The sequence below is a fragment of the Brachypodium distachyon genome, chromosome 5 (genome assembly GCF_000005505.3).
Source record: "Brachypodium distachyon strain Bd21 chromosome 5, Brachypodium_distachyon_v3.0, whole genome shotgun sequence".
In the NCBI taxonomy this organism is placed as follows: Eukaryota; Viridiplantae; Streptophyta; class Magnoliopsida; order Poales; family Poaceae; genus Brachypodium; species Brachypodium distachyon.
This window is the reverse complement of record NC_016135.3, coordinates 25,335,703-25,363,474: the sequence shown is the minus strand read 5'-3', so window position 1 is coordinate 25,363,474 and position 27,772 is coordinate 25,335,703. Positions and strand designations below refer to the sequence as shown.

Here is a 27,772-nt window from a genome sequence, read left to right as displayed (position 1 = left end):
CAATTAACATTTCAATCACATCTTTTAGAGGTCTCAAGTTGAAGACCCATCCAACACACTCTTATTCGAAAATTGTTGACTTTTCTCCGGAAAAAAAGAATCCCTTTGGCCTCTACATTGTTTGATCGATCTCTTCAGCTTTTGCATCTGTTGATGCACACGACTATTACATCATTGTTTGAAAATTCCTAATTCAGAAGAAAAAAAAAGGCAAGATGGGAAAAAAGTTGACTCACCAAAATAAGTTAACTACGGGTTGACCTCGTTACCTATAAACCTTTATACCCTTAACAAATTTAGAGTCTACATAGCATATCGTATGAACCATATTACCATTGACCCTAAGTGACGTAGATAACAAATATTGACCCTAACTTTCCGTGACTAAGAGCATCTCTAGTGGATCTCATAGGATGTAGCTCATTTGCACATTTACAGATGGCAAACAGGATCACCAGCACGCAGCCTCTATGGTCTTCTACGTGAGGTTGACTACGGTAGACGGTTCCCAGTCCAGCGACATGCCATTGCCGCCGTAGCACGTCGGCCCAAGCTGCAGCAGCGCGGGGCACTTGGGCTGCTCGAGCCGCGAGTCTTTGCTCCCAAGCATGCCAACAACCGCGGACATGGCGGGCCTGTCCCCCGGCGCCTCCTGCACGCAGAGGAGGCCGACCTGGATGCACCGGCGCAGCTCCGACGACCAGATCTCCGAAGAACCCGAGCCGCGAGGACGCCGGCACACCGCCGGGTCCAGCAGGTCCATGACCCTGCGCTCCTCCCAAAGCTTCCATGCCTGCGAAACGACGCTCGGCGAAGCGCTGTTCCTGCGGCCGCTGACCGTCTCCAGCAGGACGACGCCGAAGCTGAACACGTCGCACTTGGGCGTCATGTCGCCGTCCTTGGCGTACTCCGGCGACGCGTACCCCCTGCACACGCGTCATCCAAACTCGCCCGTGTCAGCAAAATTTTGGTTCTAGTATACTGTTTAAACATGTGTTGTTGTCAGTGATGTGTGTGAGTGTGAGGTTTGATTTATTTATTTTTCTCACGGCGAGACGACTACTGTCTGCGTCCCCGTCAGGTCGTCACGGAACAGCTTGGCGGTGCCGAAGCCCGCGATCTTGGGCCTCCAATGGCGATCCAGCAGCACGTTGGACGGCTTCAGATCCCTGTGAACCAGCACGTTCTCCTCGCCTAACCCTTCGTGAAGGTACCAGACGCCCCGGGCGATCCCACGGATGATCTCCAGCCTCCTCGCCCAATTCAGCGAAGCCCGGGCGCTGCCTTTGCCTGCTCGTTCCACAAAACCCGCAAACAAATTCCACTTCAGTTTGTGTAGGAAATTAACCATTCTGTTTGTGCTACATGGTAGTGCTAATTTGAAGCAGCACGGCCGGAGTGTGCTGTACGTACCGAATATATAGAGGTTGAGGCTCTTGTTGTGCACGTACTCGTACACCAGGACCCGCTCGTTGCCGTCGCTGCAGTGTGCCAGGAGACGGACGAGGTTGTCGTGCCGGAGGTTGCACACGGTCTCCACTTCCCTCGTGTAATCGCTCAGGACTCTGCTGGGCAGGGACGACGACACTTTCAGCCTCTTCACTGCGACCTTCCTCCCGTTCCCTGGCAACCCTGCCACCAGAGGGTGATCCTGGAGCAGCTGGCCCTGCAAAAAAGAATGTGCAAATCTTAACTACAGTCATTTCTGATGGGTTTTTGCGTCGATGTAGAAGGCGAAATCGAGTTGTGTTGTGAGACCGACCTCGTAGACGACGCCGAAAGCGCCTTCGCCGATCACGTTCCTGGTGGAGAAATTCCTCGTGGCCTTCTCTAAGGTGGCCAGATCAATGGAGCCGGCCGTGACAGCCGTGGCGGCGTCGTCCGGGTCAGGCTTGCCTTCTTCGACATGGACGGCGGCATCGTTTTTGTGAGCAACACGCCGTGCATCTCGCGAGACGATCCTGCGTATCCTGTTCCTCCAAATGACGAAGGCCAGCGAGAGAAATACCCCCGCGGCCGCGCACGCCACGCATATGGTCGCGATGATCGCCGCGCTCATCTTCCTGCTGGCGTCTTCAGCTAAATGATACGTTGCCGAAATCAAACTTTGTCATATTCTCGCGGTGGACTTGTTTCGAAATGGAATTGAGAATTTGTTCACTGTGATGCGTACCTAGTTCAGATTTTGCCAGCCTGAGGTAGAGATCCTGCCCTCTGTCCACGTACCGGATGTCAACAATGGTATCCGACCAAATGATGCATCCTCCTCCTCGGACGTCGGCGGCGGCGTAGGCGACACAGGAGCAGTTGACAAGGCACCTCTCCCTGCACTCCTCCATCCCGACGCTCACATCCACGGACGCATTATACGTGTCGGGGAGCTTCACGCCGCGCAGCACGGCTAACCCATCCGTGGCGCCGGCGCAGTCCAGAGCCACGCTTCGGCGGCACCCGGCCGAGGTCTCCCTCATGTACCAAGCCGACGGCGACGCCGGGACGAAGCCCCGGACGCAGCCGCACATGGACGTGGACGCGGCGCCCGTGTCGCAGAGCCCGAACGCCCCGCACCGGGCGTAGGCGTCGCAGGTGTCCCTGGGCGCGCTGTAGAAGGTCTTCCACGCGCCGCTGCTCGCGTCCCACACGAGCCGCTGCACCGTGCCGGCGTCGGTCACCACGATCCGGGACAAGGGAGCCCCGGGCTTGGCGGCGTACCCGTAGCTCACCTCCCCTGGGCTCACGGTCACCTCGTACACGAACATGTCGGCGTAGGACGCCATCTCGGGCACCCCGTTGAAGTAGACCCCGTTCCACGGCCCCGTCCGGTACGTCTTGGCGCGGCCGTTCCAGATAGCGTTCTCTGGGAGTGATCCTTTTTTGGTTTCTGTGCCGCGGCGGTAGGGGCCTGGGGACGGGTCCGTGGGCGAGCGCCACGACGTGATGTGCCACTCGGCGCCCGTCCAGCGGTTCTTGCCCGTCTTCATGCCCGGCAGCAAGGTGTTCGACGGGTGGTCGAACGACTGCCATAGGATCATCGGGAGCTGGCTGTCGGCGCTGGTGGCCCCATCGCGGATGACCAGGTTGCCGGAGTCGAGCAGCTGTGCTGTCGAGGAATTGGTGGTGCTGCCGGTAGAGTTTGACGACCAGATGACCTGGCCGCCGGAGCCGGCGTCCAGGAGGAGGAGCCTCCCGGCGTCGCCCAGCATCAGTAAGCCGGAGGTGCCGTTGATGGGGCGGTCGCGGTTGGCCACCCAGCACACGGCGTCCTCCGACACGGAGAACCATATCCCGAGGTACCTCCTGGCTGGAACCCCGAGCGAGAAGAACCCCATGGTGAAGGACCCGCCGGCCGAGACCAGCGTCTCGCCGTCGGTGATGTTGCGGCCGCTGTCGAACGTGTCGGCGGCATTAACGACGGCTCGTGTCCCGAGCATGAGCAGAGAGAGCAGGAGGAAGAGGTAGTGTCGTCGGCCATGGCTGGTTACCGAGCTCATGATTGGTGTGGAACTGTGGATTCTTTCTTCTTCTTGGTCAAGGTCACGGAACACTCTTGAGAGTTGCCCTGATCAACCATGCGTACGTTGCTGGTTTTGAAGTGGCGGGAAAGTCAAACGGTGACAACTTGACATTGATATGCCCCCCACCTGCATGCTCACACACAACATTTTCATGATTCAATTGTCAAGGAAAATTATCGTGATTGACCGTGTATACCCTCGTAAGGATGAGCAGTGTACTAGTATATGTGTGTAGACTATGTATGTGCCTTTCGCTTCAAGTATTACCCACACACCTTTGACTTCAGTTTTATATGTTAGGATTGTGGCGATAAAATATAGCGTATGCCAAAATGAAGGATGTAAGACGATATGTTACTGTTACACCTACAGTTCTGTTGAGTCAAACAAAAAAAAACAATGTTTGTTGGCCGAAGCTGATGGTATCTTACTTTCACCTTCAAGTTTACAGCGATCAATAGTAGGCGACATTCTGGTGACAATGAGACGACTCTGATTGTTGACAGACATTTCTCACAAAAAAAAAGATTATTGACAGACATAACATGAATGAGTACATCCTACTATGTGTTATGGGGGATGGTGTATGGGTTTCTTTGAATCGTACAAAATAAAAAAACACGGAAAGAGAAAACGTTTAGAATTGATATGCTAGGACATAGTCAACTAGCGGGTTGCTAGACTTATATATAACAAATGATATTTTTATATTTTTAATTTTGATTTTGCTTTCTAATAGATTAATTTTGTACTTCCTTTGATCTATAATACTCCCTCCGTCCAACAAAACATGTCTCAAGTTTGTCAAAATTTGGATGTATCTGAATATGACTTAGTGTATAGATGCATTCAAATTTAATCAAACTTGAGACATGCTTTGTTTGACGGAGGGAGTAAGTGTTTTTGATTTAGTACAACTATGGATCGGAGGGGTATGCAATTAGATGTATTATATCTGGATTATTCAAAGATTTTCAGAAAATACTTGAATTGTTATTTTTTTCACCTACCAAAATATATAATTTTGAATGCTTAGATGGGTTTAAATACGTAATATAATATGTTGCAGATTAGGTAGTCATTACATGTTTTTGCAAGAGAGTTGTGTTTTATTAACATCGTGTGCAATACAAAAGTGTTGAGCTTCTACATGTAACATATGTGTGTTTCAATTTGTGTGTTAATTTTTTTATTTAAGATATTCGAAAGATGTTTAGATTTATTTTATCCTTAATGTTTTTTGTAAGCATTGATTTTTATCCATCCCAATTTGCATCTATTGTGCCCATCATCCATTCACTTGTATGACTTTTCCAGTTTTTTTTTTACGTTTGACACGAAATCTCCCTTATTTTGTATTATTGAAATTCACAAATATGACTATTAATTGTCAACAAAGTTAGTTAGCATTTATCTTTTACTCTCCTCCCCGATAGAGTATTCTCGGAAGCAAACTCAAAGTATTATTTTAGAAAATTATCCGATAATCCTTTTCCGTACTCTTAACTTTGTATTATCCGCATAGTAATTTGTTTTCATTGCTCGATGGGTGGTACTCCATCTTTCCCAATTTATAAATATTTTTAGCTGTTTTTTCTTTTCCTAAATTACATGTCGGCTTGGTAAATCATGTGTGTATTTTTCTTTTTCCACTCCCTGACTCCCGCAATTAACTCTCTTGCACGCAGAGAACTAAAATAGTTTAATTGGTTCCATGTACATCTTGAAGTAATTAAGTATATTAGTATTCGGATGGAATACACTTAGCGACGAAACTGATTATGAACTTTCTTGTGGATCTTGAAGTGATTAGGGGTCCTCGATGAGTTGAGAAGAGAGGGCCTATTTAGTAGACTCTACAACTTGAAAGCTGTTAAACATAGATCGATCTCTCATTCTATTTTTGTCTATTGATATATCAAAATAAAAAGTGGAATAAGTGGAATTGGAGATAGAGCATTGCATGCATGAACTTGACCTGGAGATTACCTAATTGATGCGAGAAGCAACTTGGGAAAAATTGTTTGGGTTTCCTTTTGTGCGAGGAAGTTTGGATTGGCCCTGCATAGGATTCGATGAGCGTGTGGCTGGGTCCGTGCATGTGTTGGGCTGTTGGCTGATGAGACGCCGGTGGCCGGAGAGGATGAGATGGGCGTAGGTGCCGGACAGCCGGGCGATCGATCCATCGGTCGTTGGCCAGGCGCGAAGAGGATTGCTGGTCATGGGTGTTCCGGTGTTGTGTGGGGAATAGCGTGGGTTGGCGGCAGCGAACGACGGTAGAGTCAGCCCCTGTATTTAGTTCTCTGCATGCGTATAGCACCTGAACTCCAATTGCGTCTGTACAGTACCTGAACTCCGTGTAGCACGTGAACTCCAAGCATCAGATCAGATTGATCCATTTGTAACAAATTTAGACCGTACGATATCTTTTGTAAAATTTACGCCGTATAATGTCTGCTACTTTAATTAGATATTAGATACTACAGAAATAAAAATACATGGCTTGAAGGCTCGCTTTTGGGATTCGGTCTGGCTCGGTGATCAGGCGCTCAAGGATTTTGCAACCTCATTTTTAAAATCTCGAGAAGAAAGAGCAGGTCGGTGCAAAATGCCATTGTGGAGCACGCCTGGATAAAGGATTTTTACCTTCAGGGTCTCTCCACCGTCGCCCACATTGAGGAGTTCGTTCGCCTTTGGAACCACCTGCAAGCTGTGACCCTGAACCCTGCTGTGGATGACTCCATCTCTTGCAAGCTCAGCCCCTCTGGTTCCCACAGTGCTGCGTCGGCCTACGATGCTCAATTCTTTGGCTCGACGGTCTCGTCTCTCCCGGCCAGGGTTTGGTCCCCTTGGGCTCCTCCGAAGTGCAAGCTCTTCGCTTGGTTGGCCCTCCAAAATCGTCTCTGGACGGCGGATAGGTTGGCCTCCCGTGGGGGGCAGCATGACCCTCTTTGTCAGTTTTGTCGCCGCAGTCCGGAGTCTGCCTCACACCTGCTCTTTCAGTGCCGTTTTTCTGCTCGGATATGGAATTCGGTGAGGGCTTGGCTGGGCTTCCCCCCCCCCCCCCCCTTGCCCATTACCCCCATAATCACGTTGACCGCCCTTTGGCTTCCTTATGGGACTCTGCCTTATCGTTCTCAGACCGGCCGTCTAGAGGGGCCCGTTCGCTCACCACGCTGGTTGCCTGGGAAATTTGGAAGGAGCGAAACTGTCGCATTTTCCGTAACTCGTCGGCCCCCGCTAGCGTTGTTATCACCCGTATCAAAGACGAGGTCCATGCGTGGCGGAGTGCGGGGGCTAAGGACTTCTCTGCCCTAATGTAATCCTCTTGCTTTGAGGGGTTGCCCCTCCTTATCTGTACGTATGCTTCTTCTTTATTATTAGAGCGGCAAAGCTTTTGCCTCTTTCAAAAAAATAATACATAGAAACTGATTGGAAGTGATGTTTGGATGCTATGCAACACATGAATCTCACAGCTCATTTGGCATCCATCTTTTCATATCATTTAGTAGAAATGAAATGAAATCCATTTTTTGATAGGATTTCATTTGGTTGAGTTTGAATTTCGGGTTCAAAAATTATGTTTATCTACCACATGGATTTGTAGAGTTAGAAACATTTCTAAAGAAATGATGGCTTTTAAAAAAAATTGGGGTTAGTTAGTGTGACCAATTCCGTGCCAGCCAAATAAGTTGGTTTTTGAAATTTAAAATGAATTCAGAATTCTAATCCCAAATGATGGGGGGCAAACAAGCTCTTAGGGTTAGTTAATAGGAGTACTTCATTAGATACCATCCAACGATCCAAAATGTGTTGCGTAGAAAATTTTCTTTAGATTAGAATCCTTTATTTTCACCACCCAGGATTCATACGAAAAGAGGGCGAGTGTGTCGTGTCCCGAAAAAAATCGATCCCCTCCCTGGTTCACGTTCCTTCAGACTGAATTAGCGCCGCCGCTCGAAACCCCTGTCCACGGCCGTCGCAGCTATCCACTTCAGCCGCCGCCGCTTCTTCCGCATCTCCCGGCGCGGGCACGCCACTGCGTCTCCGCCTCCCGCTCCTTGCTCCAGAAACAAACCCAGCGAGGAGCGAGCGCCTGCCGCCCGTCTCCGACGAGGGTGCTGATCCGAGGAGCGAGGAGGCCGCACCTGTATTGGTGCAGTGCCGAGGAGGCCGTCCCCGCGAGCCGCCACATCATCACACCACTGCGGTCTGTCCATTCTCCATTCCCTGATCTGAAATTCTGAATGTGTGTTAGAACGTGAGATAGCGCGACGGTGAGACTGTAAATTTTTTCAGTTCTAATCTAATTTGTCATGTAGAGAACGCTCTAGGAAAATTCAAACGTGAGATATCAGCTGTACGAGAAATGCAGGAGTCTCACGGTTCATTCGTAGATAGATTAGAAATGCTACTAAACTGCATCTACCTCCGTTTCGATATATAATTTCCATCTTCAAAATCACAACTAATTGAGTCTAAAACCTCATGCTCATGGACAAAGGTCGACAATGCATGTGAACAAAGGTTGACAATGCATCCGAACACTTTCTATGTCAAGGGTACTGCAGACTTCAGAGAAGAGATCGATGTGGGACATAACTATTTTTGGCCGGGTCTTAAACTCGAGAGAATCGATGGTTGACTTGTTGACTTCGTTTCATTGACAGACTTTACTGTAATCATGTACCCGTGGTATTTTGTCAGAAAGGCCACAGAGGAAAGCAGCGTGCAACTAGATCTGCATACAGGAAATAAATACTACACCCTTTCGAATTATAAGATGTTTTAGCTTTGTACTTAGTCAAACTTTTAAAATTTTGACCAAGGTTATACAAAAATGTATTAGTACCTACAATATCAAATAAGTATAATATGGAGATATATTTCAGGACAGATTTAATAGAACTAATTTAGAGTTGTAGATGTTTGTAGGTTTCTCTATAAGATTGGTCAAACTTTATTTTTTGGTTCAGGACAGAGCTAGACAATCTTATAATCTGGATCAGAGTGAGTACTGCACTAGATTCTCCATGTTCCTTAGTTTGAAAGGGAGTGGGCAGTTGGGAACATATATATATATATATTGCATCCACAGCTGCACACTTGCAACTTCTTGGAAAGATCAATTTTATCAACTTGTACTCGCATCTTCTTTCTTCCTGTTAATCGAGGATAAGTGGACCATTTCACACTCTGAGCTAGTTACCTTAGCTGTCAGCCCTACGTTGTTAATTAAGACAAGAAATCCCATGCCGTACCGGATCGCCCCTTGATAAGTACAGTAGTGGTTCATGAAGACCTAGCTTAGCAGTACGGTTCATGCACCTGTACCCATTTCTTTCTTCTCTAGGATTAGAGGAAGAGGCGTCCATAATGACGGCAGTAACCTGCAGCTACATTCTTAGTCTTTTCTCCTTTACATTCCTACTACTGTCTCCCAGAGCTTTCGCCGTTGGCGTTACAGATACGTTCAGGAAGGGCCAGAATGTCACTGATGGCGAGACACTCATCTCGGCTGGCGGCACATTTACACTGGGATTCTTCTCTCCCGGTGCATCGACCAAGAGGTACCTCGGGATATGGTTCTCAGTGTCCGCTGAGGCCGTTTGCTGGGTGGCCAACCGTGACCGCCCTCTCAACAACACTGCTGGCGTGCTGCTGGTGGCCAGCGACACAGGGGACCTCCTCCTGCTCGATGGCCCCGGCCAGGTTGCGTGGTCGTCCAACTCCCCCAACACCTCTTCAGCGGTGGTGCAGCTGCAGGAGTCCGGCAACCTTGTCGTGCACGACCACGGAAGCAAGACCATCCTGTGGCAGTCGTTCGACCACCCGTCGAACACCTTGCTGCCTGGCATGAAGATGGGCAAGAACCTGTGGACCGGAGACGAGTGGTACCTCTCGTCGTGGCGCTCGCCGGATGACCCTTCTCCGGGGGACTTCCGCCGTGTGCTGGACTACAGTACAACTCGGCTGCCGGAGCTCATCCTATGGCAGCGGGATGCCAAGGCGTACCGCACAGGCCCATGGAATGGCCGGTGGTTCAATGGTGTCCCGGAGGCCTTGACTTATGCACATGAGTTCCCGCTGCAAGTGACGGCCAGCGCCTCGGAGGTCACGTATGGGTACACCGCCAAGCGTGGCGCGCCACTGACCCGTGTCGTGGTGACGGACGCCGGCATGGTCAGGCGGTTTGTCTGGGACGCGAGCAGCCTGGCATGGAAGATCTTCTTCCAGGGCCCAAGGGACGGGTGCGACACCTACGGGAGGTGCGGGCCGTTTGGTCTGTGCGATGCTAGTGCAGCATCGTCGGCGTTCTGCAGTTGCCTCAAGCGGTTCAGCCCCGCGTCACCGCCAACATGGAACATGAGGGAGACCTCGGGTGGGTGCCGGCGGAACGTGGTGCTGAACTGCCATGGCGACGGGACTGCGACGGACGGGTTCGTCCTGGTGCGTGGCGTGAAGCTGCCGGACACGCACAACGCATCGGTTGACACGAGCATCTCGACGGAGGAGTGCAGGGATAGGTGTTTGGCCAACTGCTCATGCCTGGCCTACGCGTCCGCCGAGATCCAAGAAGGCGGCGGTGAAAGTGGCAGCATCATGTGGACAGATGGCATCATTGATCTTCGCTACGTCGACCGGGGGCAGGATCTGTACCTGAGGCTGGCTGAATCTGAATTAGGTACAAAAAAAATATGACAATCATTTCAGCTCGTTTTTTTCATACATTAGTATACTGCTTATTTAGCAGATAGAATTGACAAATTGCAAAATCAGCGTTCAAAAAAACAAATTGCAAAATCGCACTGAAAGAATCTTAATACTGACATAAACCTGAGGTTACTGGCAACCACATTTAATTGACTATAAGATATGAACTGCACCTAACATGATTTTTTACATCTGTAACAGCTGCAGAGAGGAGCTCCAAGTTCGCTATTGTGACTGTTCTTGTGCCAGTAGCTTCTGCTGTTGCTATAGTACTTGCACTGTTCTTTGTCATATGGTGGAGAAGGAAGCACAGAATCTCACGTAAACGACTAAACGGTGCTCTACCATAGTTTTTATCTTATTCTCTTTTCTTATGACGCCTGCGTAAATCCAGCTGACTTGGCTCAAATTGCAGATGGTATTCCTCAGAGTTCATTTTTGGCAGTTCCCTTGGTTGATCTGCACACTCTGAAGGAGGTTACACTGAATTTCTCTGAGAGCCATGTAATTGGTCAAGGAGGATTTGGCATAGTGTATAAGGTGCGCGCGCATCCATTTCATTCACAATGCTTCGCATGCGATTTGCTTGTTTGATCAACTATGGTTCTGCAGCTGTTTAAGTTCTTTTTTGTAGAGATTATAGACTAATTGTCAGCTCCATAATTATACAATTACTAGGGCCAATTACCTGATGGTAGAACGATTGCCGTGAAGAGGCTTAGGCAGTCCGCTCTCACAAGGAAAGGCAAAAGTGATTTCACAAGAGAAGTGGAGGTGATGGCCAGGCTCCGGCATGGCAACCTTGTGCGCCTGCTTGCTTACTGCGACGAAACAGACGAGCGGATACTCGTCTACTTCTACATGCCGAACAAGAGCCTGGATCTCTACATATTCGGTACATCCATAATTCCATAGACTTCACTTGCCTATGATCAGAATCTGAATTCACAGATCATTAGGGTCTCTTCTGCATGTCTTTGCGTCTGGTTTGCCAACGACAGAAAACATCTGTGCCTTGCAGGCGAACCCAGCCTCCGTGGCACGCTGAGCTGGAGGCAGAGGCTGGATATCATCCATGGCATCGCACAAGGTGTGGCGTACATGCATGAGGGATCCGGTGAGAGCGTCGTCCACAGAGATCTGAAGCCTTCCAACGTGCTGTTAGATGACAATTGGCAGGCCAAGGTTGCAGACTTTGGCACCGCGAAGCTGTTCGTCCCAGATCTGCTGGAGTCTAGCCTCACCATTGTCAATTCACCGTAAGGCACTCTACACACTCCAGTCATATTTACATGGTTTGTATTTCATTTCCAAATGCCGATGGTGGTCAGATAATTTTACTTTATGTCTGGGTTACGCAAAGTGGATACGCATCGCCGGAGTCATTGCGAGCGGAAATGACGCTGAAGTGCGACGTCTATAGTTTCGGAGTCGTTCTGCTGGAAACCCTTAGCGGACAGAGGAACGGCGAGACGCAAAGACTCCTTTCACACGTAAGTGCACACTAAAGAAGCTCAACTGTATGTGGTTCTTGACAATTATTTTTAGCTGTGAGATCTTGGATTCTTGGCCATAACATCAAGAATTATGCGAACAAATCTCTGTTGCATTGCAGGCATGGGGACTGTGGGAGCAGGACAAGACAGTGGCTCTTCTTGATTCAACTGTGAGTCTCCCTTGTCTCTCTGGGCCTGATTCTGAGATGGGCTCTGAGCTCGTGAGGTGCATTCACATTGGGCTTCTCTGCATTCAAGAATCACCCGACGACAGGCCGGCCATGTCTGAAGTCGTCGCAATGCTAACCACCAAGACCTCACAGATTGGTCGGCCAAATAGGCCCGGAGTGTATAACAGAACAAGGCATGTAGCACGTGAGGCAGATTTCACTAGGTCCACTACGGTTGATCTCCAGTAACTAGCGCCAAAGCCGCGATGAATTTGGCATCACAAGATAGCGAAATGCCTACTGTCGAGGGTTATCCTCCTTTTCAAAAAATAAATAAAAAATAAATAGCAAAATGCCCAAGTGAACCGATTGTCCATTTGGCCGGTGCCACGCGACTGTGTGGTTTCATACATTTGTCTGCATGCAAAGAATTGAGGATGAATTGCATCAAAGTACTACTCCCCCGTTTCATAATTCTTGTCTCAAATTTATTCAAAATTAGATGTATCTATTCCTAAAAAGTGTCTAGATAGGGGAAACACGGAGGGAGTAGTACTGTTCTCACTCCTAGGTCGGCCTGACGGGCCTTCAAATTTGAGGGAAAGTTTGTATTGTCGCGTATACTGAGCCCAAGAAGGCCTTTGAGTTTGAGAGGCCAGCCCGACGGGCCTTCGAGTTTGCTGGGTCTTTGAGTCGATCTGAGCCAGATCTTGTTCGGCAACTGGCTACCTTTCCTTGCCTTGCATGTTTGTGAGGGCAATGCAGCCAATGCTACGGTACACAACTGACAACTCCACATCACCATGAGTCCATGCTGAGACATGAGTAGCAAATTAATGGAGATGGCGACCAACAACATGCATGCATGCACTCACCAAGTAACAGACAGCGACGCAACTGCTGTACAACTTCCATGTCGTCGAAGGGTATGCATGCAGCTTCGAGAAAAGGTGGCTAGTGGAGTCACGCGCGCGTGGCTACTGGCTTCCCTTTGACTAATTCGCGAGCAGTATCACGTAACTTCCATGAGCCGATCCATCAATCAGTCGGCCGGCCGTCGACGACCATGCAAGTTGACGGCACTAGCTTCTAGTTCTAGACGCGGTCGCATCTTATATATGAACAGCCAGATCGAGTGTGCATGCAGCAGCAGTACCCATTTTTGGTTCAAGGGGCAAGAAATTAACAGTACTATACATAATGTTTCCCAACTTTGCTGCCTTGCTCGTCTTCTCCGTGCTCTGTCTTCTTTCTCTTGTAACCTCGGGCTCGGGCAGTTCTTCTTCATCATCCGACACTCTGAACGATGGCCGCCGCAACATCACGGACGGCCAGACGCTCGTCTCGGCCGGCGGCACCTTCACCCTGGGCTTCTTCTCGCCCGGCACGCCGAGCCTTCGGTACCTCGGGATATGGTTCTCGGCGTCCACCGACGCCGTCGTCTGGTTGGCCAACCGCGACAGCCCGCTCAACGACACCGCCGGCGTTCTAACGGTCAACGCCGCCACGGGCATCCTCCTCCTGCTCGACGGCTCAGGCCGGACCGCCTGGTCCTCCTCCAACACTACAACAACCAACGGCAACAATTCCTCGTCTTCCTCCGCGGCGGCAGTGCAGGCGCAGCTTCTCGAGTCCGGCAACCTGGTCCTGGTGCGTGGCACCGGCGGCAGTGACGTGCTGTGGCAGTCGTTCGACCATCCGTCGAACACCCTGATCGCGGGCATGCGGCTGGGCGTGAACCCGCAGACGGGGGCCGAATGGGCGCTCACGTCGTGGAAGTACCCGACGGACCCGTCCACGGGGGACTGCCGCCGCGCCATGGACACGCGGGGCCTGCCCGACTGCGTGTCGTGGCGCGGCGGGGCGAAGAAGTACCGGACGGGGCCCTGGAACGGGCTCTACTTCAGCGGGGTCCCCGAGATGGCGTCCTACTCCGACATGTTCACCAACGAGGTCGTCGTCCGGCCCGACGAGGTCGCCTACGTGTTCGACGTCAAGCCGTCTTCGGCATCCAAGCCGCCGTTCTCCCGGCTCGTGCTGGGCGAGGCCGGCGTGCTGCAGCGGCTGGTCTGGGACCCGGCCAGCAAAGTCTGGAACGTGTTCGCGCAGGCGCCGAGGGACGTCTGCGACGAGTACGGCAGGTGCGGCAAGTTCGGGCTCTGCGACGTGAACACGCCGTCCACGCTCTTCTGCGGCTGCGTGGCCGGGTTCGGCCCCGTGGATGCCGCGCAGTGGGCGATCAGGGAAGCCTCCGGCGGGTGCCGGAGGAACGTGCCGCTGGACTGCCGTGCCGGTGGCGGCACGACGGACGGGTTCAAGGCGGTGCGGGGCGTGAAGCTGCCGGACACGGATAACACGACGGTGGACATGGCAGCGACGGTGGGGGATTGCAGGGCGAGGTGCCTTGCCAATTGCTCCTGCGTGGCCTTCGCCGCCGCGGATATCAGCGGAGGTGGTGAGGGCAGTGGCTGCGTTATGTGGGTTGGTGACATTGTTGATGTCCGGTATGTCGACAAAGGGCAGGATCTCTATGTCAGGCTGGCAAAGTCTGAACTAGGTATGTGAATCTTTCCCAATCTTTGTAAGCAACTCTGTTCATCTTATCTTGCTGTTGACCACTTTGGTTATATAATACAGTTATGAATAACTGTTTACTTCTCTTCGTCAAATATGTTTCAGCAGTTAATGAGAACAGAAGGGGGATGTTAAAGATTTTACTGCCAGTTACGGCATGCCTGCTAGTACTCGCCTGCATTTTCCTTGTTTGGATATGCAAGTTCAGAGGTAGAACCAACCAGATAGCCACTTCAATTAATTCAGCACTAAGATTCTCGTAATACTCCAATATTTTTGCACTAGACTAACTAACAATTTGAATATTCGTTCTAGGCATGCGAAGCAGGGATATCCAGAAAAAGGCGATACTGAGTGCATCAACCGAACTTGGCGACGAAAACATAGAGCTTCCATTTTTTAGCTTTAGAGACATTGTTACTGCAACGGAGGATTTCTCTAATGACAATATGCTCGGGCAAGGAGGCTTCGGGAAGGTTTATAAGGTGAGAGAACTAAAGTTTTCCTGTAAAATAGTAGTTTTATGAAGATAATGAACTCTGTTTAGCTTAAGAAGGATTAAACATACCGGATTCAGGGAATGCTGGAAGATGACAAAGAAGTTGCAATCAAAAGGCTCAGTAAGAATTCTGGACAAGGAGCAGAGGAATTCAGAAATGAAGTTGTTCTAATTGCAAAATTGCAGCACAGGAACCTCGTCAGACTTCTTGGTTATTGCATTCATGGAGATGAGAGGCTGCTGATCTACGAATACCTACCCAACAAGAGCTTGGATGTCTTCATATTCGGTATGTTCAATCACTATATGTTTGTCAAAAGTTAAGACATCTTTTAAGGAACTACGCTGCATGCTTATAACTTGCACGATGTTCCAACTAGACCCTTCAAGTAAACATGTTCTTGATTGGTCAACAAGGTCTCAAATAATCAAAGGAGTGGCTAGAGGCCTTCTTTATCTCCACCAAGATTCAAGGTTGACTATAATTCATAGAGATCTCAAATCAAGCAACATCTTGTTAGATGTGGATATGAGCCCGAAGATATCGGATTTTGGCATGGCAAGAATCTTTGGTCGCGACCAACAAGAAGCAAACACTAACCGAGTTGTTGGAACATAGTGAGTAATTCATGCAAAATGATATTTGTGCAGTTAAACATTTTTTGTTACATTTTCTTATTGCTCACACTGCAACACAGCGGTTACATGTCTCCTGAATATGCAATGGATGGTGCCTTCTCTGTCAAGTCCGATACCTATAGTTTTGGTGTTATACTCTTGGAGATCATAAGTGGTCTGAAGATTAGCTTACCCCGCCTCTCAGACTTCCCAAACCTGTTAGCTTATGTAAGTATCATTAATTAAATGCTGAATTTCTCCACAATTCAAATGAAAGTTACTAATTTATAGGGACTTGATTCCATTTGTTCAGGCATGGAACTTATGGAAAGATGGTAAGCCAATGGATATGGTGGACTCATCCATTGTTGACAAGTGTTCACCAACTGAAGTTCTGCGGTGTATCCATATAGGACTCTTATGTGTGCAAGACAATCCAAATAATAGGCCACTCATGTCGTCGGTCGTTTTTATGTTGGAGAATGAAACCACGACACTCTCAACCCCAAAACAACCGGTGTATTTTGCACAAAGGAACTCTGAAGCAAAAGAAACAGAAGAGAATACTAGCAGCTCTATGAATAACATGAGCCTCACCGTGTTGGAGGGGCGGTAGCTCTGAATTGCAGGCTCCACAATGGCACAATTTAGTGTAAAACTTTTCCTTTTCGCAGTCATGTAATTCATAAAGCTACTACATTATAAGATAAATAATATTGTAGCAACGATTTTCTCTACCGTAGGGAGACTTGCTGACTTGGAGTCTGCTCTCCGGCTGGTCGTCTGCTCATCGTGCTGTGGTCAAGGTCGACCTTGTTGTCTTTGTCCGTAGAATTGTCAGTCTACTATAGACTTTATCTTCCACATTATTTCCTAAGGGTGACGATGATTGCCTAATTTCGATTGGATGGGCAGAAAATTCTCCAACACACAACCAGAGTCTGAAGAACCATACAGCGCACACACCACGGCTATCTGTATATGTGTGCTACTTACTTTCCCTTGAGACGAGCAGAGGGAGAAGGCCTAATGGCTATGCACTATACTCCCATCTTCTTCCTCCTATTGCTGAGTTCATTTTGCAAATCCGATGATGAGCTCACACATGCAAAGCCACTCACACACGGTGACATACTCATCTCCAAAGGCGGGGATTTTGCTCTCGGCTTCTTCTCCCCAACCAGCTCCAACAAGAGCTTCTACCTCGGCATATGGTACAACAGCATCCCCGGACCACGCACCGTCGTGTGGGTCGCCAACCGAGACAACCCAACAATCACCGCTTCGTCTGCCATGCTCTCCATCACCAACGGTCCTGTACGACTCATGTAGCCTGTTCAGCTACTGCGACCTCACTGGAACTGCCCCGACGTGCCAGTGCCTCGATGGGTTCCAGCCCAATGATTTTAACTTTTCGAGAGGATGCCAGAGAAGAATTGAAATGCGACAAGCAAAGTCGTTTTGTGACTTTACCTGGGATGAAGGTCCCTGACAAGTTCTTGCACTTATGGAACAGAAGTTTCCATGAGTGTGCGACCGATCGAGTGCAGCAGCAACTGCTCGTGTATGGCATATGCTTATGCCAGCTTGAGCAACTCCGGCGCTACGGCCGACCCGTCGAGATGCTTGGTTTGGACTGGGGAGCTCGTCGATACGGGGAAACTCGTCAACTACGGCGATAACCTTTACCTTTCGCCTTGCTGACTCTCCTGGTACGCTATCGTCTTCTAGCACTATTTAACTATCCTTACCCATGCAACTGCATTTTGTGGAAATGTAATCCCTTCATTTCTAAATATTTGTACATATGGGATTGTCCGAAGTTAAATTTGCCAAATTTTACTGAGTTTGTAGATAAAGACACCGACATATTTAATACTCCGTACTAGACAAATATATGTTCGCTAGACCATGGTGACATCCTCGCTAGCCCAGCCGACCACATGCACATGCCATGGCCCCCTGAGCAACATTATGGTCCTCTCCAAAAAAAAAAAGAGCAACATTTTGGTTGGGCCGGGATTGTTTCCCGGCCTAGGTGACCCACGTGGATCGGGCCCCAAATCGGGCCGGGCTGGGGACAACCGAACAGAGTCTGAGGTGTGAGTTTCACTCCAAGATCTGACCTGAAATTCATAGCAACGATTTCCTCTGCCGTGGGGAGACTTGGAGTCTGCTCCCGCGCCGTTCGTCTGCAATTCTGTGCTGTGGCCAAGCCGTCAAGGTCCACTTTGCTGTCTATGTCTGTATTATTGTCAGTCTAGACTTTACCTGCCACATTAACTCCTTAAGGGTGATGAGTGCCTAACTTTGATTACATGGACAGAAAATTCTGCACCACACAACCACGGTCTGAAGAACCATACAGGAAAGGACCATGCATATCTGTATCTGTGTGCTACTTTCTTCCCTTAACAGACACAAGCAGAGGGAGGAACGGCCTGATGGCTACGCACTGTATTTCCTTCTTCTTCCTCCTATTCTTGAGTTCATCCTGCAAATCCGATGACCAGCTCACATATGCAAAGCCACTCACTCACGATGATATACTCATCTCCAAGGGCGGGGACTTTGCTCTTGGCTTCTTCTCCCCAACCAGCTCCAACAAGAGTTTCTACCTTGGCATATGGTACCACAGCATCCCCGGACCACTCACCGTCGTGTGGGTCGCCAATCGAGACAAGCCAATCAGCAGCCCTTCGTCTGCCATGCTCGCCATCACCAACGGTTCCCGGATGGTACTGTTCGACTCCGAAGGTCACGATATTTGGACGACCACAAGCAATACTGTCACTGGAGGGTTCGAAGCTTCCGCGGTGCTACTCAACTCGGGGAATTTTGTTCTCCGACTGTCAAATAGCACGGAGATATGGCAGAGCTTCGATCATCCGACCGACACAATACTTCCAAACATGAGAATTTTGGTGAGTTACAAGGGACAAGTCGTCGAACGTCTCGTTGCTTGGAAGGGACCGGATGACCCGTCCACTGGGGACTTCTCATGTAGCACTGACCCTAGCTCACCAACCCTGCAGAGGATAGTTTGGAATGGGACCATGCCGTATTGCCGTGGCAACGTGCTGAATGGCGTGTCGGTTTCTGGTGGTGCATACCTAAGCAACGCCAGTTCCTTCGTGTATGAAACGTCCATGAGTGAAATTTATTCATGGCAAAAGGGTAACTATACGGGCCAGCAAAATTTATTTCCAGCTCTTTTTCAAATAAAAAAAATATGCGCTCATGTAGGGAACATTGGAAGGTGGAAATGAAGTTGCCGTCAAAAGGCTTAGCAAGGGTTCTGGACAAGGTACACTGGAGTTCAGAAATGAAGTAGTTCTAATTGCCAAACTGCAGCACAAGAACCTAGTAAGACTTCTTGGCTGCTGCATGCATGAAGATGAGAAGTTACTCATCTACGAATACTTACCTAACAAAAGTTTAGATGCGTTTCTTTTCGGTATGTGTTTTAATCTGTTCATCACACATATGAAGTTCTTACATTGACCAAAATAATATTATGATGACTATAGCTTCGTTTTACATTGATCATGCAAGATGTTGCACGGAAATATGAGCTTGATTGGTTGACACGGTTCAAAATAATTAAAGGAATAGCAAGAGGCCTTCTTTATCTCCATCAAGATTCAAGATTAACAATAATTCATAGAGATCTCAAAGCAAGCAACATCTTGTTGGACAAAGAAATGATTCCCAAAATTTCAGATTTTGGTATGGCAAGAATATTTGGTGCAAACCAGAACCAAGCAAACACTATCCATGTCGTTGGGACATAGTAAGTACGGTTGTACATTCCTTACCGACACTTGTTTTTCTGCGTGGTTTATTTTGTACGTTCCATACTGACTTGTAGACTGTTTTAAACAGTGGTTACATGTCACCTGAATATGTGACAGGAGGTGCCTTTTCTACAAAATCGGACACTTATAGCTTCGGTGTTCTTCTCTTGGAGATTGTTAGTGGCTTGAAGATCAGCTCACCTCAGCTTATACCGAACTTCTCTAGCCTTATAACTTACGTAAATACTGTGGAACACGGGGAATTTCTAATTAATTCCCCCTCCCTGATTTTTTTAATAGTAACTCGACCTTGACTTCATTTTGGTGGCCAGGCATGGCGATTATGGGAAGACGGAAAAGCAACTGAATTGGTGGATTCTTCGGTTGTTGATAGCTGCAAGATTCATGAAGTTCTACGGTGTATTCATGTGGGACTCTTATGTGTTCAAGACCGTCCTGATGATCGGCCACTTATGTCATCTGTTATGTTTGCATTAGAGAACGAAAGTGCGGTGCTTCCAGCTCCAAAGCAACCAGTATATTTTTCTCTGTGTAATTACGAAGATGGAGAGGCAAGGGAGAGCATGGAGAATTCTGCCAATGCAATGAGTATCACAAAACTCGAGGGACGTTAGATATTTTATAATCTAGTCTATGTGAAATTTAGGATAAATTTACTCTTTGTCGACTTAACTTTTGCTTATGTAGTTGTAATACTTGTGAGTTCTATTGTGTGGGAACAGCTGTTAATAATTAGGCGGAGCCACTGTCAAGAAAAGGGAGCTCTGCCCCTGTACTGGTCCTCGATATATGCTACTGATATGTATACATCTATTTTTGGCATATGGTTACGTTAGAGAACGAAAGTGCAGTGCTTCCCGCTCCAAAGCAACAATTATATTTTGCTTTACGTAACTGTGAAGGTGGAGCAGCAAGGGCGTGCATGGTGACTCCTGCGAACCGAATGAGTATCACAACACTCGAGGGCCGTTAGATGTTATCTAGTTTAGTCTTTGCGAAATCTAACATAGCTAGTTATATACTTTATGATGTACTCTCTGTGAACTGAACTATTGCGCAGGCAGTCGTCATGAGTTTTATCAATTGTATGGGAAAATCTGTGAATAATTAGACGTTGCCATCTTCGAGGCAAGGTACCCCTGTACTGGTGCTCTATATGTGCTACTGATATGCCATTTTTATGAGAGGATTCCCCCCGATTTCCGTTACTGAAAACTAACGATGTTCGAATGTCCAGCTGAATATGTTCCCAAAACATTGCAAAATCTGTTTAATCATCATCAATTCCTATGACTATGTCACACGCCATCGATTCATCAAAAACAAAAATAAACTGCACGTTCGCACCTGAAGCAAATAACGGTGCGAAATTAAGGTTGGGACAGAAATCCAAAAGTAAATCGGTACCTGGGCTCAGATCGGGACCATGGACAATTGGAGATCCTGGAGTGGAATCTCCTCGGATGGCATGGGTTCAGGGGATCTGACGACGCCAGAGCACGGCCGGACCGCCGCCTCGTCCTTCCCCGCATTGGCTCGCGCGCGCGACTGCCATTGCGCCACCGCAGCCTGAGCCGGCCGCTACCTCCGGGGCCCATGCGCCTCAGCCAGGGCGCCGCATTGGCGTTGGCCTCGCCGACGATAACGCGGCGACCGGCCATTGCCACTGCTCGAACTGACCGCTTCCTCCGCCTCCGGCGGGGCGCCGTATTGACTGTCGGGCCGACGCAGGTGGGCCGAGGCGCCCCCCGGTCAGGCCGTATTGGCAATCACACCCTGTTGGGCCTTGGCCCAATACTCCCTCCCATGTCTTCACTGGCGTACTAACGGGCCAAAAGCCTACGAGCATTGGCCCATGTTGAGCGCTCACGTAGCAACGATGATCTCTACCGTGGGGAGACTTGGAGTCTGCTCCCTCGCCGGTCGTCTCCTCATCCGTGCTGTGGTCAAGGTCGAACTTGTTGTCTTTGTCCGTAGAATTGTCAGTCTAGACTTTATCTTCCACATATATGTGATGAGTGCCAAAATTTGATGAGATAGACAGAAAATTCTCCATCTCACAACCACGGTCTGAAGAGGAGGAGACGGCCTAATGGCTATGCACTATACTCCCATCTTCTTCCTCCTGTTCTTGAGTTCGTTCTGCAAATCCGATGACCAGCTCACTCGTACAAAGCCACTCACTCACGATGACATACTCATCTCCAAGGGTGGGGATTTTGCTCTCGGCTTCTTCTCCCCAACCAGCTCCAACAAGAGCTTCTACCTCGGCATATGGTACCACAGTATCCCCGGACCGCGCACCATCGTGTGGGTTGCCAACCGAGACAAGCCAATCACCACCCCTTCGTCTGCCGTGCTCACCATCACCAACGGTTCTCAAATGGTATTGTCCGACTCCAAAGGTCACAATATTTGGACAACCACAAACAATATTGTCGCTGGAGGGCCCGAAGCTTTCGCAGTGCTACTCGACTCGGGGAATTTTGTTGTCCGGCTATCGAATGCCAAGGATCAGATGTGGCAGAGCTTCGACCATCCGACCGACACAATACTTCCAAACATGAGAGTTTTGGTGAGTTACAAGGGACAGGTCGCCGTGAGTCTCGTTGCTTGGAAGGGCCCAGATGACCCGTCCTCTGGAGACTTCTCATGTGGCGGTGACCCTAGCTCGCCGACTCTGCAGAGGATGATTTGGAATGGAACCAGGCCGTATTGCCGCAGTAACGTGTTGAATGGTGTGTCGGTGACTGGGGGTGTACACCTAAGCAACGCCAGTTCTGTCTTGTTTGAAACGTCCCTCAGTCTAGGTGACGGATTCTACTACATGTTCACAGTCTCAGGTGGCTTAACATTCGCGCGTTTGACACTAGATTACACCGGCATGTTTAGGTCCCTAAACTGGAACCCCCATTTATCCTCATGGACAGTCATTTCTGAGAGCCCCAAAGCTGCTTGCGACCTCTACGCCTCATGTGGCCCATTCAGCTATTGCGACCTCACTGGGACTGTCCCGGCGTGCCAATGCCTCGATGGGTTCGAGCCCAGTGATCTTAAGTTTTCAAGAGGATGTCGGAGAAAAGAAGAATTGAAATGCGACAAGCAAAGTTATTTCGTAACCTTGCCTTGGATGAGGATCCCGGACAAGTTCTGGCACGTTAAGAAAATAAGTTTCAATGAATGCGCGGCCGAGTGCAGTAGCAACTGCTCATGTATAGCATATGCTTACGCCAACTTGAGCAGCGTTGGTGCTATGGCCGACTCGTCGAGGTGCTTGATTTGGACTGGGGAGCTTGTTGACATAGGGAAGTTCAGCATGAACTACGGCGAGAACCTTTACCTTCGCCTTGCTAACACTCCTGGTATGTATTATGTCTTGCTTTCTAGTACGGCGATTCATTTGACAAGAAAGAAGATATTTCGTTTAACATCCTTTTACAAATACAATATATTTCTTTTCTAGTACGACCTTAAACTATACAATATATCTAGCCTACAATGTCAAATGCATTGAAATTTCTTGTCAGGTTTCATGCCTTAACTTTTCCATACGGTCATAGCCAGTTGCTTTTTGTGTGTGTGGGCGTTGACATAAGACAATTATTTATTTATTTTGGAGTGAGTAGAATCAGTAACACTGCAAGTTTTCTACACAAGTATATTAAAACATCAATTCTCAAAACTTTGATTTACCACAAGCCCTGGTAGTTTAGGTAATCAAATTCATGATAGTCTAGGCGCTAGCTTCACAGATCCGTCATGGTATATATGCAACTGAATTCATACAGTTGCAAGAAATGATTTGTGCCGTAAACTCTGAATTTCTGTTTTCTGAACTTCTGCAGCTGACAAAAGGAGCAGCACAATAAAGATTGTACTCCCGATTGTAGCATGCCTGCTGCTATTGACATGCATAGCCCTCGTCTGGATTTGCAAACACAGAGGTATAGTAGCAGATTCCATGTTTTCTACATATTACCTTGGTGCAAGACTTCAACAAAATAAATAAATATGGATGTCCCATCCGGCAGGAAAAATGAGAAAGAAAGAAACACAGAAGAAAATGATGCTGGAATACTTTAGCACATCCAACGAGCTTGAAGGAGAAAATACAGAATTTTCATTTATTAGCTTTGAGGACATCCTTTCGGCAACAAATATGTTCGCTGATTCCAATTTGCTTGGACGGGGAGGTTTTGGAAAAGTTTACAAGGTAACAGAAAGTACTTATAAGGTCTAATTCATGCTTCAACTGTTGTCTGAGTCCAGAAAACACCCCTGAGTCTGAAATCGTTTGATTTACACAACTCCCAGTCGGTTGTCATAACCAACATATACTACCCCGGTTTTGGACAACGTGACATCCACAAGGGTTTTGGATAACGTTTCATCAACATGGGCAAGTTGATAACTTACCTAGCACTTTGTTTCTAGAGTAAAATCTATTAGAGGTCCCAATTCTTTCGCAAATGTTCCAAGTTAGTCATAAATCTTTGAAACGGCACGTTTTAGTCTTAAAAGTTTCATAACTAGTTCATCCCAGGTCCTATACTGGCTTCGGCACGTGCCCGGCGCCTACGTGGCTCTTTGGGCCCACTTGTCAGATGCCAGCGCGGACGGCTTTTTTCCAATAACCCCCTGCCTCCTTCTGTCTTCTCCCCCGCGAACCCACCAGACAGGTTAGGTTAGGGTTGAGATTCCGCCAGGCTAGGGTTTTACCGTAGAGGCTGGTAGGCACCGGGCTCCTGCCGAATTGGGGCCATCTCGACGGAGTGGCCTGTGTCGTCCGCTACCCGGCAATGGCAGTTTCTTCGACGTCGCTCTCGTCGCTGTCGGGTTGCCTCTGCGTCGCAGAGAAGTGGAGACAGGAGAGTAGAGAAAGAGAGCTGGGGGTGACGGGGGAAAGAAGAGGAGAAGGGAGGGGGTTGTTTGCAAAAAGCTGTCCGCGTTGGCATCTGACGAGTGGGCCCGAAGAACCACGTAGGCGCCAGGCACGCGCCGAAGACAGTATAGGACCCGGGATGAACCACTTATGAAACTTTTAGGACTAAAACATGCAGTTTCAAAGATTTAGGACTAACTTGGGACAATTGCGAAAGAATTGGGACCTCTGATGCATTTTACTCTTATTGAAATGCATACATGTGACAATATTTGTAGCACTGAAAGGTTCCGGGGAGAACTCCATGGAAGTCATTTGTTCCAGACAAAGCAACACTTGGGCTTGTTGATGCCTTGCAAGAATTGTTAGATAGTAAGGATTTGTCATGTTTATGCAAGAGAATTAGTACTGATATACATGAAAATGGAGATCATTTTACCTGGCAGCTAGAACTGAGGTTTTTCTTGAGAATCTGCTTCTTTTTCCTGGCAGCTAGAGCATTTGCAGGCTGAGGAGCTGGAGCATCTGCAAGAATTATATTTCTTCTGATAGGTAGTTTACTCTTCTTTGAACCAGCTTGACCTTGAGCAGCATCATCTTGGGATTGTTGATCAGCAGCATCTTGGGCTTGCTGAGCATCAGCAGTAGCAGCAGTACCCCTTCCTAATTCTGGACACCTCCTCTTGTTATGTTCAGGTGATTGCATGCACTCCAGCGTGCAATAATCCGAATAGAGGTTGCTATAAAGCTCATCTTTATGGTCAACATAGAGTGAGAAAACCATAAACTTTGGAACAATCGCGCGAAGCCATTGCTAAAGTGTCTGCATCACTATCAACAATGCGTAATCCATCACCCATGTTCTTCCCAGGAAGAAGCCAGCACACCTTGCACTTGTTGCGAATGTAGCCCAACTGTTTTATGAAGTCCTTAATCCAAAGAGGTGACCAAGTATCAACCTCACATCCATCAAACCAAGCAACACTGCCATCTACATAAGACTTGTTCGCCCCGAAGCCACAAAAGAATCCCCCATGACTAATGCTTACAAAGAACAGCGAGTCACTTGGTCCTAAGCAAAGAAATGACAAAAATTGTGCCCAAAATCATACCAAACTACTTCTACCTATCATCCAGTACAACTAATTCATACTAATTTACGCGAAAACAGCAATGGAGTTAGGTTAGGGTTCAGAAATTTCCGCCAGGCTAGGATTTTACTTACCGTACAGAGGCTGGCTGGCGCCTAGCTCCCGACGGACTGGGGCCATCTCGGCGGAGTGGCCAACGTCGTCCGCCGCCCGGCAATTGCGGTTTCTTTGCCGTCGCACGCGTCGTCGTCGGGTCACCTCTGTGTCGCCTCTGCGTTGCCGAGAAGAGGAACAGAGAAGGAGAGGTGGGGCTCGCGGGGGAGAGAAGAGGATAAATGAGGGGGTTATTTGCAAAAGCACAGTCCGCGTGGCACCTGACCGGTGGGCCTGAACAGCTACGTCGGCAGGCGGCACGCGCCAGAGCGAGTTAGGGACCTGGGATGAATCACTTATGAACTTTTAGGACTAAAATGTGCAGATTTAAAGAATTAGGACTAACTTGGGACATTTGCGAAAGAATTGGGACCTCCGGTGCATTTTACTCTTGTTTCTAATAAAAGCCTTTGCTGACCCATGATTACTACCTGTAAAAGTGAACGTCAAGTTAGTGAAATATGTTTATGTTGATGGCACATTATCCAAAAATCGGTGTGGTTTAGGATGATTTGGAGATTTTCCCAATTTTTTATGTTTGAGGATCCAAAGGAATTAATTTTATAGTTGAGAAATATCTTCTGGGCTCAAAGTTAAAAGAGGTGAAAGTTGACTTATTCTTGGCAACGGGTAAAAGTTAATTTGCACTTCATTGAACAAAAATATGCGCTCTTCTAGGGAACATTGGAATGTGGAAATGAAGTTGCTGTGAAAAGGCTTAGCAAGGGTTCTGGACAAGGCACGCTGGAGTTCAGAAATGAAGTGGTTCTAATTGCCAAGTTGCAGCACAAGAACCTAGTTAGACTTCTTGGTTGTTGCATTCATCAAGATGAGAAGTTACTGATCTACGAATACTTACCTAACAAAAGTTTAGATGTGTTTCTTTTCGGTATGTGCTACTCTGTTCATCGCATATCGCTGGAGTCCTTGCATTAACCAAAATGATATTTATGATGACTATAACTCCGTTTTATATTGATCATAAAGATGTTGCACGGAAATATGAGCTTGATTGGTCGACACGGTTCAAAATAATTAAAGGGATAGCAAGAGGCCTTCTTTATCTCCATCAAGATTTAAGATTAACAATAATTCACAGAGATCTCAAACCAAGCAACATCTTGTTGGACAAAGAAATGATTCCCAAAATTTCAGATTTTGGTATGGCAAAAATATTTGGTGCAAACCAGAACCAAGCAAACACTATCCGTGTCGTTGGGACATAGTAAGTATTGTTATACATTCCTCACCGCCACTCATGTTTTCTGTATATTTTATTTTGCAAGTTCCCTTACTGACTTGCTGAATGTTTTAAACAGTGGTTACATGTCACCTGAGTATGTGATAGGAGGTGCCTGTTCTACAAAATCGGACACTTATAGCTTCGGTGTTCTTCTCTTGGAGATTGTTAGTGGCCTGAAGATCAGCTCACCTCAGCTTATACCTACCTTTTCTAGCCTTATAACTTATGTAAATACTGTGGAACACATGTAATTTCTAATTAATCTCCCCTCCCTACCTTTTCTACTCCCTCCGTCCCGAATTAACTGACGTGGATTTGTATATAGATTCTTATACAAATACACGTCAGTTAATTCGGGACGGCGGGAGTATATAGTAACTCGATCATAACTTCATTTTGTTGGTCAGGCGTGGAGATTATGGGAAGATGGGAAAGCGACTGAATTGGTGGACTCTTCGTTTGTTGACAGCTGCCCACTTCACGAAGTTCTACGGTGTATCCAAGTGGGACTCTTATGTGTTCAAGATCGTCCAGATGATCGGCCACTTATGTCATTGGTTATAGTTACGTTAGAGAACGAAAGCGTGGTGCTTCCAGCTCCAAAGCAACCAGTATATTTTGATCTACGTAACTGTGATGGTGGAGAAGCAAGGGAGAGCATGGTGAATTCTGCGAACCCAATGAGTATCACAACACTCGAGGGCCGTTAGATGTTCTCTAATTTAGTCTATGTGAAATTTAACATATTATGATGTCCTCTCTGTGAACTGAAATCTTGCGCAGGCAGTCGTCATGAGGTTTATCAATTGTATGGGTAAATCCGTGAATAATTAGACGTCTTCGACGCAAGGTACCCCTGTACTGGTCCTCTATATGTGCTACTGGTATGCCATTTTTATGAGAGGATTTCCCCCCATTTCCGTTACTGAAAACTAACGATGTTCAAATGTCCAGCTGAATATGATTATCACCTTCAACCTATTCGATCGCCTGGAAATT

General features: G+C 47.9%; 6 protein-coding genes and 1 long non-coding RNA gene across 15 annotated transcripts; 4 read left to right on the top strand and 3 right to left on the bottom strand.

Annotated features, from left to right (window-relative positions):
• Window positions 1–241: 241 nt before the first annotated feature.
• On the bottom strand, window positions 242–3,544 carry LOC100846257 (receptor-like serine/threonine-protein kinase SD1-8). Its single transcript, XM_024455759.1, has 5 exons — window positions 2,174–3,544; window positions 1,763–2,079; window positions 1,414–1,666; window positions 1,050–1,290; window positions 242–926 (listed from the first exon to the last, which is right to left on the bottom strand). Exons 1-5 carry the CDS (start codon window positions 3,489–3,491, stop codon window positions 479–481), a joined length of 2,577 nt encoding a protein of 858 aa, XP_024311527.1. The 5' UTR covers window positions 3,492–3,544; the 3' UTR covers window positions 242–478.
• Window positions 3,545–7,409: 3,865 nt separating this feature from the next.
• On the bottom strand, window positions 7,410–21,119 carry LOC112269294. The gene is made up of 2 exons (XM_024455758.1): window positions 20,812–21,119; window positions 7,410–7,750 (listed from the first exon to the last, which is right to left on the bottom strand). The coding sequence occupies exons 1-2, from the start codon at window positions 21,063–21,065 to the stop codon at window positions 7,510–7,512; spliced, it is 495 nt and encodes a 164-aa protein (XP_024311526.1). The 5' UTR covers window positions 21,066–21,119; the 3' UTR covers window positions 7,410–7,509.
• On the top strand, window positions 7,768–12,260 carry LOC100845953 (G-type lectin S-receptor-like serine/threonine-protein kinase At4g27290). Of its 2 annotated transcripts, none has more exons than XM_024455740.1 (7): window positions 7,768–10,200; window positions 10,431–10,550; window positions 10,645–10,769; window positions 10,908–11,124; window positions 11,251–11,488; window positions 11,593–11,722; window positions 11,845–12,260. In XM_024455740.1, exons 1-7 carry the CDS (start codon window positions 8,838–8,840, stop codon window positions 12,142–12,144), a joined length of 2,493 nt encoding a protein of 830 aa, XP_024311508.1. In that variant the 5' UTR covers window positions 7,768–8,837; the 3' UTR covers window positions 12,145–12,260. The 2 variants fall into 2 exon arrangements, with proteins under 2 accessions (XP_024311508.1, XP_010227298.2); XM_010228996.3 differs by having other exon boundaries at window positions 7,769–10,200; window positions 10,431–10,565.
• LOC100845648 (receptor-like serine/threonine-protein kinase SD1-8) lies at window positions 13,023–16,483 on the top strand. 3 transcript variants are annotated; one of them, XM_014895826.2, is made up of 8 exons: window positions 13,049–14,452; window positions 14,575–14,679; window positions 14,785–14,954; window positions 15,047–15,257; window positions 15,349–15,586; window positions 15,667–15,814; window positions 15,900–16,238; window positions 16,330–16,483. In XM_014895826.2, the coding sequence occupies exons 1-7, from the start codon at window positions 13,096–13,098 to the stop codon at window positions 16,200–16,202; spliced, it is 2,532 nt and encodes an 843-aa protein (XP_014751312.1). In that variant the 5' UTR covers window positions 13,049–13,095; the 3' UTR covers window positions 16,203–16,238; window positions 16,330–16,483. The 3 variants fall into 3 exon arrangements, with proteins under 3 accessions (XP_014751314.1, XP_014751312.1, XP_024311507.1); XM_024455739.1 differs by having other exon boundaries at window positions 13,050–14,452; window positions 14,578–14,679; XM_014895828.2 differs by lacking the exons at window positions 15,667–15,814; window positions 15,900–16,238; window positions 16,330–16,483 and having other exon boundaries at window positions 13,023–14,452; window positions 15,386–15,528.
• On the top strand, window positions 17,305–20,249 carry LOC106865597 (G-type lectin S-receptor-like serine/threonine-protein kinase B120). Of its 5 annotated transcripts, none has more exons than XM_024455755.1 (6): window positions 17,305–17,810; window positions 17,913–18,763; window positions 18,846–19,043; window positions 19,142–19,379; window positions 19,472–19,622; window positions 19,716–20,249. In XM_024455755.1, exons 2-6 carry the CDS (start codon window positions 18,031–18,033, stop codon window positions 20,016–20,018), a joined length of 1,623 nt encoding a protein of 540 aa, XP_024311523.1. In that variant the 5' UTR covers window positions 17,305–17,810; window positions 17,913–18,030; the 3' UTR covers window positions 20,019–20,249. The 5 variants fall into 5 exon arrangements, with proteins under 5 accessions (XP_024311523.1, XP_024311522.1, XP_024311521.1 ...); XM_024455754.1 differs by having other exon boundaries at window positions 17,305–18,510; window positions 18,622–18,763; XM_024455753.1 differs by having other exon boundaries at window positions 17,305–18,763; window positions 18,846–18,952; window positions 19,117–19,379.
• Window positions 21,120–21,414: 295 nt separating the features above from the next.
• On the top strand, window positions 21,415–27,689 carry LOC100839365 (G-type lectin S-receptor-like serine/threonine-protein kinase B120). Of its 2 annotated transcripts, none has more exons than XM_024455744.1 (7): window positions 21,415–22,766; window positions 23,250–23,348; window positions 23,436–23,617; window positions 26,209–26,419; window positions 26,518–26,755; window positions 26,850–27,020; window positions 27,181–27,474. In XM_024455744.1, the coding sequence occupies exons 1-7, from the start codon at window positions 21,497–21,499 to the stop codon at window positions 27,335–27,337; spliced, it is 2,328 nt and encodes a 775-aa protein (XP_024311512.1). In that variant the 5' UTR covers window positions 21,415–21,496; the 3' UTR covers window positions 27,338–27,474. The 2 variants fall into 2 exon arrangements, with proteins under 2 accessions (XP_024311512.1, XP_003580627.2); XM_003580579.4 differs by having other exon boundaries at window positions 21,497–22,766; window positions 26,850–27,000; window positions 27,181–27,689.
• On the bottom strand, window positions 24,506–24,863 carry LOC112269296. The gene is made up of 2 exons (XR_002960956.1): window positions 24,726–24,863; window positions 24,506–24,638 (listed from the first exon to the last, which is right to left on the bottom strand). It is a non-coding gene; the product is annotated as an uncharacterized LOC112269296 (long non-coding RNA).
• Window positions 27,690–27,772: the final 83 nt, after the last annotated feature.